Raw genomic sequence first — 14,815 nt, forward strand, 5'->3', positions numbered from 1 at the left:
TGCTAGTAAGATTGGGGTTAGATTTCTTTGTGTTGATAATTACTTGAGAGAGAGAGAGAGAGAGAGAGAGAGAGAGAGAGAGAGAGAGAGAGAGAGAGAGAGAGAGAGAGAGAGAGAGAGAGAGAGAGAGAGAGAGAGAGAGAGAGAGAGAGAGAGAGAGAGAGAGAGAGAGAGAGAGAGAGAGAGAGAGAGAGAGAGAGAGAGAGAGAGACCAAAGCTTCAATTTTGTTCTTCCCTTCCAAATCACACTCCTTTTAGCCTCCTTCTTCACCTTTGCACTTTTCTCAGCTTCCATCTTCCAGCTTCAGATATTGAAATGTGTGACACAGAGAGAGAGACCAAAACTTCAATTTTGTTATTCCCTTCCTCCTTAACCAAACTCACACTCCTTTTAGCCTCCTTCTTCACCTTTGCACTTTTCTCAGCTTCCATCTTCCAGCTTCAGATATTGAAATGTGTGACACAGATGAGATGCTCCAAACAAAGTCGAATTGACTTGTATGTATAACCTTCCAATGAGATTGAATTTCCTTCATTGAGGCTGACTTGGTGTGGAGGTTACATAATTCATTTTTGACTGAGAAATAATTCTTTTCACATCATTTGAAAGCCCAAGAAGGGTCTCATAAAATATAGAATGACTCTAACGACTCTTTATTAATCCTATGAGTCCACAATGATGAATTTTAATAATAAAATGATGACCCAAGCATGAAACCCATGCTTTAATAAGTCAGTGTAACAATAATAAAATTTCTTTTGATAAATACATTTTATGAAGATCGAAGCTAGTTACATTTTTCAACACCATATGCAAATATAGTGCTTTTTAGAATAGAATAGTTACTTTATCTATACTTTTTAAGTTTTAAATAGTGCTTATGATATCTTGGAAAAATGATATAAATTTTGGTCACAACATTGTTCGATCACAATTGCAACCTTAAAAAGTTTCTAAATGCAGAAAATTGTCTAACTTTCATAAATATTTATGCTTATTACTTCATATCATAACTGAAATCTCACAAGAAAACTTGTCACATATGTATCTAACTTGGGGCAAGAGGAAATATAGAAATTTTATTATCCAAGACTAGAAAATTGGAACAATATAGTAACAATAAAAGTTATTTTAGTGAGCAATATAGCACCAATACCAACATAATTCACAAATCACTTTGGAGTCACCATCCACATGTGTCTCACCATATTGGGATTCACCATCATCTTCACCATCCATGTTACAGAGGGGTTCTTGAGAATCTATATTATCTTTCTCTACTTCACACGCAGAGGCTTCAACTTCTCACTCTGCAATCTTTTATGTGTCGTCTTCATCCATATGCATGTTTGCATTATGGGTTTCACTTCTATAGTATTATGACTATCGTACACATTTGAGTGGGATTCTCCCAGATTTGTTTTCCTCCTAGAGTCATCCTCATTTACTCTAAGACCTGCAGTTGAATTTCTATTGATTCGTCAATGGACTTTAACAAAATTTGTTGCTTTTTCTCACTTTCCTTCATACCAAATTCTACTTCCACGGTCCTCCATGCTTCTTTGGAAAATGTAGCTTGTACTACATTGCACAAGGACCTCTCATCAAATGCATTTTTTATAAGATCCAATACTAAGGCATCACATACTTCATCATATGGGTTATTAGACTAATACTCAATCAACTCTTTACACCAAAGAAAATTTTCCATTTTGACAGTTCCGAAAACTTAAAATTTTTACTAGAAAATTTTGGAATTGTTACAATATCAATCCTAATCCATTCATACTCAAATTTTTCTATTTCATCTACTTGTCTTTTAGATGCCACCACTATGGCGAGAACCTCTATGAGCTCTTTAAAATACTTTGGCTCTTCCCTTAGATTTATTTTCTAGGTTTGCTTCAGTATTGCATTGTGACCCTTGACTATCCTCTTTATTTTGTCTCTTGTCTTGTTTACTTGTTGTGTCATCCTTATATAAATGAACATCGCATACACTTGATTATCTTTAGAACTAAACATTTTAACCTTCACTTTAACGGTGGCTCCGAATAACTACTAGCAACTTTGCTAAGCTCTTCTACGTAGATTCTTGTGGAGGCTCATGGCTACAACTTATGGTGGAGACTCCTTATTTGGTCCGTGGTGATGGATCTTTCCTCTTGATATGGTGTTGGTTTTGTAGGCTACTCACCCTAATATTTTAGTATTTGGGTCACAAATTCTCAATGAGATCTAATTTCTACTTATAGACCAATGGATGAAAACTTCAATTTGTGGGCTACTCATAATAGCAAAGGCTCTTAGCGGAAGAATCTCATGGCCATCATAACTCCTTTGGTTATTTGAGACCTTGCTAAACCTTTCCCTCATACCACTTGTTATTTAGAGGCAGAGATAAACATGGAAACACAAGAGAAATAAGTACACAAGCTTCTGCTTGAATAAAGCAGTTATATTCATTAATTATTCTCTCAAATACATCCACTGAGTTTCTACTATTCTCTCTTCTTACTTCACATTACAATGACCCAACCATGAGTATATAAGCACTAAGCTTTCTAAATATGGAAAATGAAAACTACAACTTTATTGTCCTCATGCAAACTATGGCGTGACGCTTTAATGAAACTTTTCTAACCCCACTTTAAAATAAATGGGCATTTTTCTTTTCCTTAACCAAACTTTTCCTTACAAGGCATTAACTTTTTAACCCTCACTCACTTCACTTCTAATATTAGACTTAAATTTCTTTCCTTCACTTAACATAACTCTTCATACATTGCATGCATACGAGAGTACTTATTATTTCTATCAAGTGAAACATTTTTTTAATCTATGACAAAGTTGTGATCAATGGTAGTGAATCAAATAGGAAATTTGGGGATAGGTTTGTATGAATTGTGTGCTCTTCTCATTTTTAAATTGTTATACTAGACTAGAGTTCACTTAGTTGTAACAAATTTGAATATTTGACAATTGTTAGGATGGTTGGGTTGTGGATTCTATAATATTAATTTCATTCATATCATTTGCATATTGGTTATGTTAAGACATAATTGTATGGAATGATTATCTACATACTTCAATAAGTGTTAAACATATGAATTTTAATAATTGTGAAATATAAAAAGTGAGGTGTAGTATGGAATCACATAGCTTGAGATTGAGAAAATCAATGAGATGAAATGAGTCATGATGCATCACAAACCTATAGTGATGGTTCATCTGGGTGTGCTAAGTGAGCCTTCAATGTGGGTGACTATAGGGGCATGACAATGGTTTTTTAGGTTAAATTAAAGTTTATGCTAGAGGCACTCTTTCAACCTCCATAATTTATTTATATATATCGCTATTAAGTGAGGAAGATAAATCACATAGTCTTTATTCCCTTGTTTGAAATGATATCGATGACTAATATTACTTGGTTTCTTAATAATGCATTCATTGTTTTCTAATTACTAGATGAAAATCTTTAACAAAATCTTAATGCCTAGTAATAAATTAATATCAATGTTTTAGTTGAAGTAATTTAAGATTTTTCACATATTAAAAAAAAATAGTCATTGTAGTGTCACTCAATTAACAATCACCTTGTTATGAAGTATTATGTAAAATGATGAGATTCAAAGTTTGAATTCCCACGAGTTAGACCAACCTAAAAATAATAATTTTTTTTATCTATTTTTTTATTATATTTTTAGAATATGGTATGTATATTGTAATTGTTTTGAAATCAAATTATCTTTAATTTATTACTTTTAAGTAATTTTTAATATAATTTTCAAATAATTATACATTAAATTAAATAATTAAAAATTAGTTAACAATATTCTAACTTTTCAAAATGTTATATTTTAATTTTATAATTAATTAAAAAATTAATATAATTAGCCTAGTGTAATTTTATATTTAATTAAAAATAATTAATGAAAAACTAAAAATAAAATAAAAAAATTGATATAACTATATTTCATGTGATTTGAACCATGGCCTATCACTCATAAGGAAAAATAAAAAACACATAATTAAATTCATAACTATTTTGATATTATTAATATTAAAATTTCGATTCATATATAAATTAATAATCAATATTCATCCTATGTATATTGAGAAATTAACCAACATAGCCCTAGTAGTAACCAACTATTATATTTTTGAGAGTATGCTGACAACTAGGAACCAACTGTTATATTTTGGAGAGTAAGCCGACCACTGTATTATTGGCACACAACCACCCTTTAATAATGCAATGTGGGTTGTGCTAGCATACATATTTGTGTAGATTTTCTTCCACATCTATCATATTCAATTTCTTTCTAGATTGACATTTCGAACCAAAAACAATGGTTCATCTTCAGGATGTGAAAGAATTAATTGAAAGATTGTCAAATATATATAGAGATGTTTAGTTGACAGATCTTTAAATTATCTTTAATTGTTCTATTTAATTGTATTATTGTTAATTTTATTAGTATTAATTATTTCATGTTTTTAATTCTATCTATTTTAAATATATTTGCTTTAATTAATTTAACTATATTTGTTTTCAAATTAATTGTTTCTTTTAATTATTTTAATTTTAATTAATTTATTAATTAAAATTAAAATACATATATATGGGTTATACTTATATTTATTTATTTTATTATTTTAATTGTTATGATCCTATTCCTTTATGTTTTAATTTTTTAATGTCTCAGGATTGTAATTATTTTTACTATGTTTATATCTTAATTTTATTACTTTTAATTGTGTGTTTTGATTTTTTATTAAGGCTTCCTATATAATGTCCTAGGTTGCGGATTTATTATGGTTAAGATATTTACTATTGATGTCTATTGTTAAATTATATTTTAATAAGGTCATAGTGTGTTAATTTAGTTAGAATGGATTAGATTTTTGGTTAATTAGAGGAGGATTATGGTTGAGTAGGGGTAGATTTGGATGATAGGATTGGAATCTAGTTTTCGCTTATGGTCCACCCATTATCTCTATTGAGTTTATTAGGGTGTTTGCTAATTTCTATGGCTTCTCTAAATTTCCTTATGAAGTAGTGATCACTCCTAGCTAAGATTCGGGTATCCTCTATGCATATTTAGTGCTTAGTCTTTTCTAAATGTTTAAAAAGAGCTAAGGATTTGGATCGATTGTGTTTAATGTCAGCTGAGTATTCCTAGATTCTTGTGTTAAAGGATCTCGCAGTCTCACCTACAAAGGGTTTGCAGCATGAGCTATTTTTCAGGATGTGGGAGTTTGACTTTTCCATTTATATTCAGATAATGATTAATTTTGGCAAAGGTAGAAGCAATTGACGAATCTCTGCATCTTTTCAAGAATGTAAGGTCAGCCTTCTTTTTCGTTAAGAGCAATCTATGTCGTTCAAATCTGCGAACCTCTTTCAAAATCTCCCTTCTGTATTGGGTGAGTATTTTTTCTTTGAGGTTTCTGTGAGTCTCATGTTTGTGTACATTTTCTTCCGGATCCATTGCATTCAATTTCTTTCTAGATCGACGTTTTGAACTAGCAATGGTGGTTCATCTTCAATATGTGAAAGAATTAATTGAAAGACTAGTCTTATTTGTAAAATATATATAGATGCAAGAGATGCTTAGCCGACAAATCTTTAAATTATCTTTAATTGTTCTATTTAATTGTATTATTGCTAATTTTATTAGTATTAATTATTTCGTGTTTTTAATTCTGTCTATTTAAATATATTTACTTTAATTAATTTAATTATATATTTTTTAAATTAATTGTTTCTTTTAATTATTTTAATTTTAATTAATTTATTAATTAAAATTAAAATACATATTCATGTTTATTTATTAATAAAATTAAATTAAATATGTATATGTATTTAATTAATTTATTAAATAAATTTAAAGTACATATATATGGATTATACTTATATTTATTTATTTTATTATTGGAGTAGCATTATCCGGATTATCCACAGTATTATGTTTCTTATGTCGAAGTTTCGAACCCAAAGGGGGTCCATCCTCATGACCAAATTCTTGATAGAATATGAATAATTATTATGAGAGAAGAATTTTCCAACCAGAGTATAAATACTTGCATTTTATTGTTTCTACAATGTTTCAGGAACTGCAGGTTGGTAGTTCTTCTTTCAATTTTATCCTTGAGATTTCGAGAAGACAGATCTCATTCCATGTATCCCCTCCGTACAGGGAAATTATGTTAGACTTTAAGCTTCTGTGGTAGTTTTTTGGAGTAGCATGATCCGGATTATCCACAGTATTATGTTTCTTATGTCGACGTTTCGAACCCCAAAGGGGGTCCATCCTCAGGACCAAATTCTTGATAGAATATGAATGATTATTATGAGAGAAGAATCTTCTGACCAGAGTATAAATACTTGCAGGTCGACAGTTCTTCTTTCAATTTTTATCCTTGAGATTTCGAGAAGACAGATCTCATTCCATGTATCTCCTCCATACAGGGAAATTATGTTAGACTTTAAACTTCTGTGATAGTTTTTTGGAGTAGCATTATCCGGATTATCCACAGTATTATGTTTCTTATGTCGACGTGTCGAACCTCAAAGGGGGTCCATCCTCAGGACCAAATTCTTGATAGAATATGAATGATTATTATGAGAGAAGAATCTTTCGACCAGAGTATAAATACTTGCATTTTATTGTTTCTACAATGTTTTAGGAATTGCAGGTTGGCAGTTCTTCTTTCAATTTTTATCCTTGAGATTTTGAGAAGACATATCTCATTCCATGTATCGCATCCATACAAGGAAATTATGTTAGACTTTAAGCTTCTATGGTAGTTTTTTGGAGTAGCAATATCCGGATTATCCACAGTATTATGTTTCTTATGTTGACGTTTCGAACCCCAGAGGAGGTCCATCCTTAGGACCAAATTCTTGATAGAATATGAATGATTATTATGAGAGAAGAATCTTCCGACCAGAGTATAAATACTTGCATTTTATTGTTTCTACAATATTTCAGGAATTGCAAGTCGGTAGTTCTTCTTTCAATTTTTATCCTTGAGATTTCGAGAAGATAGACGTCATTTCATGTATCCCCTCCATACACGGAAATTATGTTAGACTTTAATTTTATGTGGTAGTTTTTTGGAGTAGCATTATCCGGATTATCCACAGTATTATGTTTCTTATGACGACGTTTCGAACGCCAAAGGGGATCCATCCTTAGGACCAAATTCTTGATAGAATATGACTGATTATTATGAGAGAAGAATCTTTCGGCTAGAGTATAAATATTTGCATTTTATTATTTCTACAATGTTTCAGGAATCGCAAGTCGGGAGTTCTTCTTTCACTTTTTATCCTTGAGATTTTGAGAAGACAGATCTCATTCCATGTATCCCCTCTGTACATGGAAATTATTTTAGACTTTAAGCTTTTGCGGTAGTTTTTTGGAGTAGCATTATCCGGATTATCCACAGTATTGTGTTTCTTATGTCGATGTTTCTTGATAAAATATGAATGATTATTATGAGAGAACAATCTTCCGACCAGAGTATAAATACTTGCATTTATTTTATTATTTTAATTGATTATTAATTTTAATTATTATGATCCTATTTGTTTATTTATGTTTTAATTTTTTAATATGTCTCACGATTGAAATTATTTTTAGTAGGTTTATATCTTAATTTTATTACTTTTAATTATGTGTTTTTATTAGAAATCACAAGGATATGTCGAAGCCAGCTTTTATGGTGTTAATGGAATTGGTTCCAGTGGGCCAAATTGCAGTTGGGCAAGAGAGGACTTCTAGTTGTAACCCATAATCGAAAGGCTTTTTCTGTTCATTGACGGGTTTGGATAAATAGTTATGGAGAGTCACTCGGACGCAGACGTCAATACGAAAGTGTAGGAAATAATCATGAAGATACAGCTCGCTCGAGAAAAGTTACAAAAATCTTCATTTTATACAAAATTTGTGAAACAAATAGAGAACCCAGAAATGATGACACGAATAGAAAGGTGAGAAGCATAGACCCGCATCATTCACTATTACAAGTTGTGATAGATCCTCACAATAACAAGAACACTGACGTAGAGCCTCAACACATGCAGTTATGTTTGGCTATTTTGATGAGAGAAAATTTTGAATGGGTGCGTGATATCGTGGTGTACGATCCAGTACTGTCAACAATCGAACAAGAAGCTATAAACGCTTTAGACTGCAATTTTCTCTCTGTTAACGAAAATGGCAGGAGGACAGTGAATAGACCCATGCTCTTTTTCATGCCTCACTGTGATCTTTTTCTCACTGACAGTGTACTGCAGGCAAACTGGACGCCTGAGAATTTGAATAAGATTATCAACTTAGGAAACAGTTTAAAGGGTTACGACTTGGACCAAGAATCTTTTGCATATCATCGCTTTACTAATAAAGTCGAAGTCGTTCTGGACAGTGATCATATGCTACATGAAATGCCACTTCCACATACAACTATTTCTTTGAGCGGTGCACGCCATTGTTCAATAGGGTGACTGTATGAGAGATCTTTTCATAATTTAAGTTGGCATTTTTTTTACTGGGATGGCTCGTTGCATGGTTTCCAAAGGCAGGACCAAAAAATGTTCGAATTCAATATTGTGAAATGTAATAAATCGGTGGAGAAAATAATGGAGAAAATACGTTTGGGAATGAGAAAGTTGAGGAATTCTTCATATTACAAAAAATTCCTGGAACACATGTGGGATCCAGAAACGGTCAGAAAAATAAGAAATGTGAGTGGAACAGACCCATATCACTCACAATGACAAGTAGTTGTCCAGGGCATTGGAATGGCAAAACCTAGTAATTACAAGCAGATAGCTTTTCTCATTTTATTGAGATACCAATTTTATTGGGTGGATAATATAGTGATATATGATACGTCCTTGTCTAAACTGGAGAAAAATGCTATGAAGGCCTTGGGTTTCTCTTTGAATTCCTCTTTTCTCTCTCTAAGTAAACATGGCAGAAGGTCAGTGAACAGGCCCACGGTATTTTTCATGCCCGACTCCCAAGTGTTCATGTATATCAATTTATTAATTTAATGGGTAACTTTACACAATGAAAATGTTATAAGGTTTTTTTCCCCGGTGATGAAGCTATATATATTAAAAAAAAAATTACTTTAAATAACACAAATCTTTATTTCACCCCAAATTTTTTTATCAAGATTCAGATATAAAAATGTCCCAAAAAAATAAAAATCTTATTTTATTAAAAAATTTATTTTCCCCTATAGGAGAAATAGTGTGATTCATATTATTACCTAAATAATATTATAATATTGGATAAAATAAAGCAATCATATTATAGTATTACATAAAATACAAAAAAAATTTATAGGTATAGAATTAATTTCACAATTATATGCAGTAATCCCAAACTAAAGGCAATTTGAGTATTGTCCCATTTTAATGTACATTTCAAAGTTTCTCCTCATGATGTTCCATGCCTTTGCCTATGTGGTCAATTTGAAAGGTTCATCAACTCGTGGAGTATTCATCTTTTTACTATTTATATATAATTAAATTTGTTTATATTAAATTAAAGAATAAATAAAAAAATTATAAAAACATTAATTATGAAATAGGAATGTTTTTAAAAATAAAAATATTTGTTTATATAGAAATGCAAAATTTATTTTAGTATTTATTTATTTAAATCTACCCCTTATGGAATTGAATTAATTTTTTTTTGGAAGTATGTCAGTTAATTTAATCATTTCCTTTTTAAAATCAATAAAATAAATTAGAGTGATAATACTTCTAAGAGAAACAATCTCTAACCAGCAAGAGTTACAGACATAAAGTCAAAGCTTTATTACACAATTTCCATTGACAAGATCCAAAATGTTGGCATTTAATAATGTAAAGCTTAATAGATTGGCACAAAAACGCTATCCATAGGTGCACACACATCACTCTAAATTACAGGTAGTTGTCCATGGCATTGAAATGGTAAAGCCTAATAATCGTGTGCGGATCTTTTTTGCCATTTTATTGAGAGATCAATTCAACTAGTTGAATAATAAATAGGTCATTCTAGCAACTCAAGAAGAGTATCATGGGAGAAGCCACTGCTAAGATATTCTTTGAATGCGTGTGGGTACACTTTCGGATCCCACATTCCATTTTTTCCGAGCGGGAAAATAGGTTCCTAAGTAAATTTTGGTCAAGCCTATAGTTGATGCTCAACACCAAGCTCAATAAGTCCGCGACTTTTCACCCCCAAACTGATGGCCAAACAAAGGTCGTGAATAGGATGATCATACATATTTTATGCATGTACAACTCGAAGCATCGACACACATGGGATGAAAGCCTCCCATATTTCAATAACAACTAAAATATAGTTGTCCATTTCTCAACTTGCTACAACCCTTTTTCAAGTGGGATTGGAATTCCAGCCACTATGTCCCATTGATGTGGCCATACCATTTGCAGGAACTCTCGTAGATTCGGCTCATGTCTAATCTGAAGCTAACAAAGCTAAAAACTTCATTGAGTTCATTAAGTGCATCCACCAATAGGTCCATCAAATATTGGATGAAACCAAGGTGCCACACAAGTTCTAGGTAGGTGACAAATTTTGGTTACATTTGCGAAAGGAGCGCCTTGCTGAGCCCCATTATAAGCATCACCCACTTCGATATGGGCATTACACCATAACTAAGGCTATAGGGAACAATGATTTTGAGCTTAATGTTCCACTTTTCCCTGGCCTACAACTAGTGTTTAATGTGGATTGCCTTTGACAACACTTTCCACCATTACTGGACACATCAAAAATTGCAGAACAACTCACACCAAAAAAGTTAAACCCAGACTCAATGGAACATGCCACAAATTATCATATAATCGACACACATATCAATAATACTCGCCAGCAAAAGATCCAATTATATTGGGTTGTCAAAGCTGGTGAACTCCTGAACCAAAGCAAGTGGCTTACCAAGGACTAATGGGGAACATTACTTCCTAAAGGGGGGGGACTAATCCAAGTGGATATTGGTGGCCACTCACCTATGCCACTTTGACCCCCACCATTATTTCTTTTAGTTTTTTAGTTTCGTTAATTATATCACAATTTGCTATTTTTGGCAATTTTTCGGGTTATGAACTTCTGGAGCTGTTTTGATGCTATAAACGAAGTTTTTTTTTGGAAAATGGAAAAACATGAGGCTTGAAACTATGTTTTTAGTTGGAATTTGTAGTCATTAGATATATCTTTCGAATGAGGTATTGCACACATCAAACGAAGCTTGCATGCCAAATTTACGACCCTGGGAAGTTGATATATCAGTTTACCCAAACTGTGCCCATAATTTTGGTACTTCATCTCCTAGGGTTAGGTTTTTGGATGTTTATGGTTTTCCATTGTTTTTCAATAATAAATAGGCCTTCAAGCTTCAATTTAACATAGTTCAGAGGCATGTAGCCACCACATTTCTTGCGAGAGATAAGCTATCATCATCCGAGCTAGTTTATTTTCATTTTTGTATGTAAGAATATTTCAATTCTTTTATATTAATGAAATGAAGTTTTATTTCCGCTACATCTATGTGTATATGTGTATTTCTCTATCTTGTTTCATTCATGCATAAGTCTGGATCAAGTTCAATCTCTGATATAGGGGGTTTATGCATCAACAAATGATGATTATTAACGAATTACATTCATATTTTGGAGGTGCCACCATTAAGGACATATCTTAAGGGATTGTCCCCTATCTTACAATAGGAAGAAAGGCATAGGAATTCATGAGGGAGATAGACCTGGGGTTTGTCACCTAGAGAAATGGAAAATCAAATGGTCTGTTATCCTCCCATGTCTCTATAGGTCAATCCTCCATCACTAAGGTTGAATATTATTTACACTGTTGATGAGAAAGTGACATATTTGGGAATGAGACCTTGGGATTTCCGGGATGTTGGAGCTCCATCCTCAATGGTAATCTCCTCTCAGAGTAATTGTTCTCCTCCTCACATTGTTGAAAATATAATTTATTCTTTCATTAGTATGGGAACTTGATTTGGCCCTTCCAATACCCTTCTATCTTTTAGAATGTCATCCCATTCTCACTTAATTACTACTCCTACGGCATGCCCCTGTACCTATGGAATCTATGGTTTCCCCTCCCCTAAACATATATATCTCTTGGAATCAATGAAATATTTAGAGTCCTTACCACACTATAATCTTGATCGTTGACCATCCAAAACAAACTCCTTTGTGGGAGTGGGGGGACTTGGCTCAATATCTTTGAACTTGCACAAAGAGAGAATTGAAGTAAGAAATATCATATTACAAAGGTTAATATTAGCACTCAACTAGACATAGTGTACGACACACAAAATGAATTGTGACAGTTCTTAGAGTAGTGAAAGTCCCTTTGTTGGTGCAGTCGTGATTTCTATCTCTTTTAACTATCAAGGCTTGGCCAACCACTCAAAAAAATGAGCTCTAAGACGTGTTGATGGGTGTTTTGGACGATATGTCAACAAGGGGATGTAGCTCATACTAAATTTCTTCACACAACCTAAGCCATTTAAAATAAACACTCTTGTTGAGTTTAGAGGCTCTGTTAGGCTATGAATATCTTCTTATTATGAAGAGAGATTGTGGGGAATATCATATTAATATCCTAAGCTCATATATATATATAGTAGTTAATGCTTATATTGTAGATTAACCTAACTTGTCAATTATATAATAATAGATTTAGGGATGTATAATTACAAAAGTACAATGATTGATATCATATACAAGAAATAATTACCCATATACAAAAATAATGTACCCAAAAACTTATGTAACTAAAAAATAATATGATTGAATTCTTTCTATTCTATTTATGCATATTTAGATAAATAACTTGTATTGAGATATTTTATAAAATTTTGAGAGCTACAATGATATAATCCTATGGTCTCTTGGAAAAATGCAAAAAAGTCTATTTTTTTCATTCTTCCATATCTCAATTCGCCACAACCCTTTTTTAGGTGGGATTGGGATTCTTGCCACTATGTCCCATTGATGTGGCCATACCATTTGCTGCAACTGTCATAGATTCGGCTCATGTCTAATCTGAAGCTAACGAAGATAACAACTTGATTGAGTGCATTCAATACATCCACCAATAGGTCCATCAAATATTGGACAAAACCAATGCTAAGTACAAGGAACGTCATGATTAGCATCAGGTGCCACACAAGTTCTAGGGAGGTGACAAATTTTTGTTACCTTTGTGAAAGGAGTGCCTCGCTGAGCCCCACTATAAGCTTCACCTACTTCGATATGGGCGTTACACCATAACTAAGGCTATAGGGAACAATGATTTTGAGCTCAATGTTCTACTTTTCCCTGGCCTACAACTAATGTTTAATGTGGACTACCTTTGATAGCACTTTCCACCATTACTGGACACATCAAAAATTGCAGAAAAACTCACACAAACAAAGTTAAACCCAAACGCAATGGAACATTCCACAAATTATCATATAATGGACACACATATCAATAATACTCTCCAACAAAATATCCCACTGTTACACAAAATATTGTCACCATGACTTTCTGCAGTTAGTGTGAGTCTATCACCACTCATATTGTCCTCCTTTGCAAGTCTCAAACCTAAGCTCTTCATGTCAAGCCTTAAAATGAGAGAAAGTCCTTGAAAATCTCTAAAACTCTGGTTCCGCACTTTCTCTCAGCATTACCTGCGGTCCCACACCCCTTGGTCATGTTACCTGCGGACCTGCCTGCTCTGTCTCTAAAGGAGTGGGTGTGGACCCCTGTAAAAGTAAAAAAGGCACAAGTTTATTATTAAAAACTCACTTTGGATTAATTCTGGACGCTTTTAGAAGGAATCTTGAGGTGGCAAGTTTGCTCCTAGGTGGTTCATGCATCCCATAACTAAAGGAGCTAACCCCATGATGAGAGGAGCTTATCCATTTGAAGGAGGACTCTATCCCTTTGAAGGTGGACCTGGTAACTTCCTTCCTCTACACTATAAAATGAGGAATTGGGCTGGTTGTTAGGGAGGTTGAAAGTTGAACATTTTTTAGGGTAAATTTTGTTGGAATTTAGACTTCCTAATTGAGCTTGAGAGGAGAGATTACATACCTTTTGGCTTCTTTGGGAAGAGAGTGAAACTTGTCAAAGTAGAGGAGATTCTTGTTGGACCCTGGGAGGAGCTTGTACAACATCAAGGCACCAAGGTTGTAAAGTTCTTCTTTTTTTTAAGTTAATACAATCAGATACATTTTTATCAATAAATTGTCTTCTATGGTTTATTTCATGAATTCCTTGATCATCATGATAAATATGGTTTATTATATTGGCTATGCAGGTGCTATTTGATGTGTGCTTGTTTGTGTTTGCAGGTTCTTTAAAAGGGAGCTCATTTGGATGAACGGAGCGTGGCTTCCACAAACTAGCACTGGACTTGAGGTAGGGTTTGAAACATCTCTTGGCTTTTATTTATAAATCGCATATTTAGAGAAAGATAGAATTCGTTTGGTTTGCTTGTCGCTAGATATCATTAGATACTAGGGATATCGGTCATGTCTGCAAGAACGATTTATCTGCCCGACACCAACTATACTGGGTTGTCAAAGCTGGCGAACTCCTCAACTAAGGCAAGTGTCTTACCAAGGACCGAGTTCAACAAATGTTTCCCCATCTCATGGAGGAAGTCAACATAATGGGGAACATTGCTTCCTAAAGGGGGAGGACTAATCCAGGTGGATATTGGTGGCCACATGCCTATTCCACTTCCACCATTATTTCTT

At 33.1% G+C, this 14,815-nt stretch overlaps 1 protein-coding gene across 1 annotated transcript; it reads left to right on the forward strand.

Annotated features, from left to right (window-relative positions):
- The first annotated feature begins 8,114 nt into the window (after nt 1-8,114).
- Nucleotides 8,115-8,516, forward strand: LOC149217803 (protein SENSITIVITY TO RED LIGHT REDUCED 1-like). The gene has a single exon (XM_089390361.1). The coding sequence runs from the start codon at nt 8,115-8,117 to the stop codon at nt 8,514-8,516; it is 402 nt and encodes a 133-aa protein (XP_089246487.1).
- The last annotated feature ends 6,299 nt before the right edge of the window (nt 8,517-14,815 follow it).

The sequence above is a fragment of the Pinus tabuliformis genome, chromosome 1_1 (genome assembly GCF_031772625.1).
Source record: "Pinus tabuliformis cultivar Carrire ecotype Pingquan chromosome 1_1, CPIR1, whole genome shotgun sequence".
In the NCBI taxonomy this organism is placed as follows: domain Eukaryota; kingdom Viridiplantae; phylum Streptophyta; class Pinopsida; order Pinales; family Pinaceae; genus Pinus; species Pinus tabuliformis.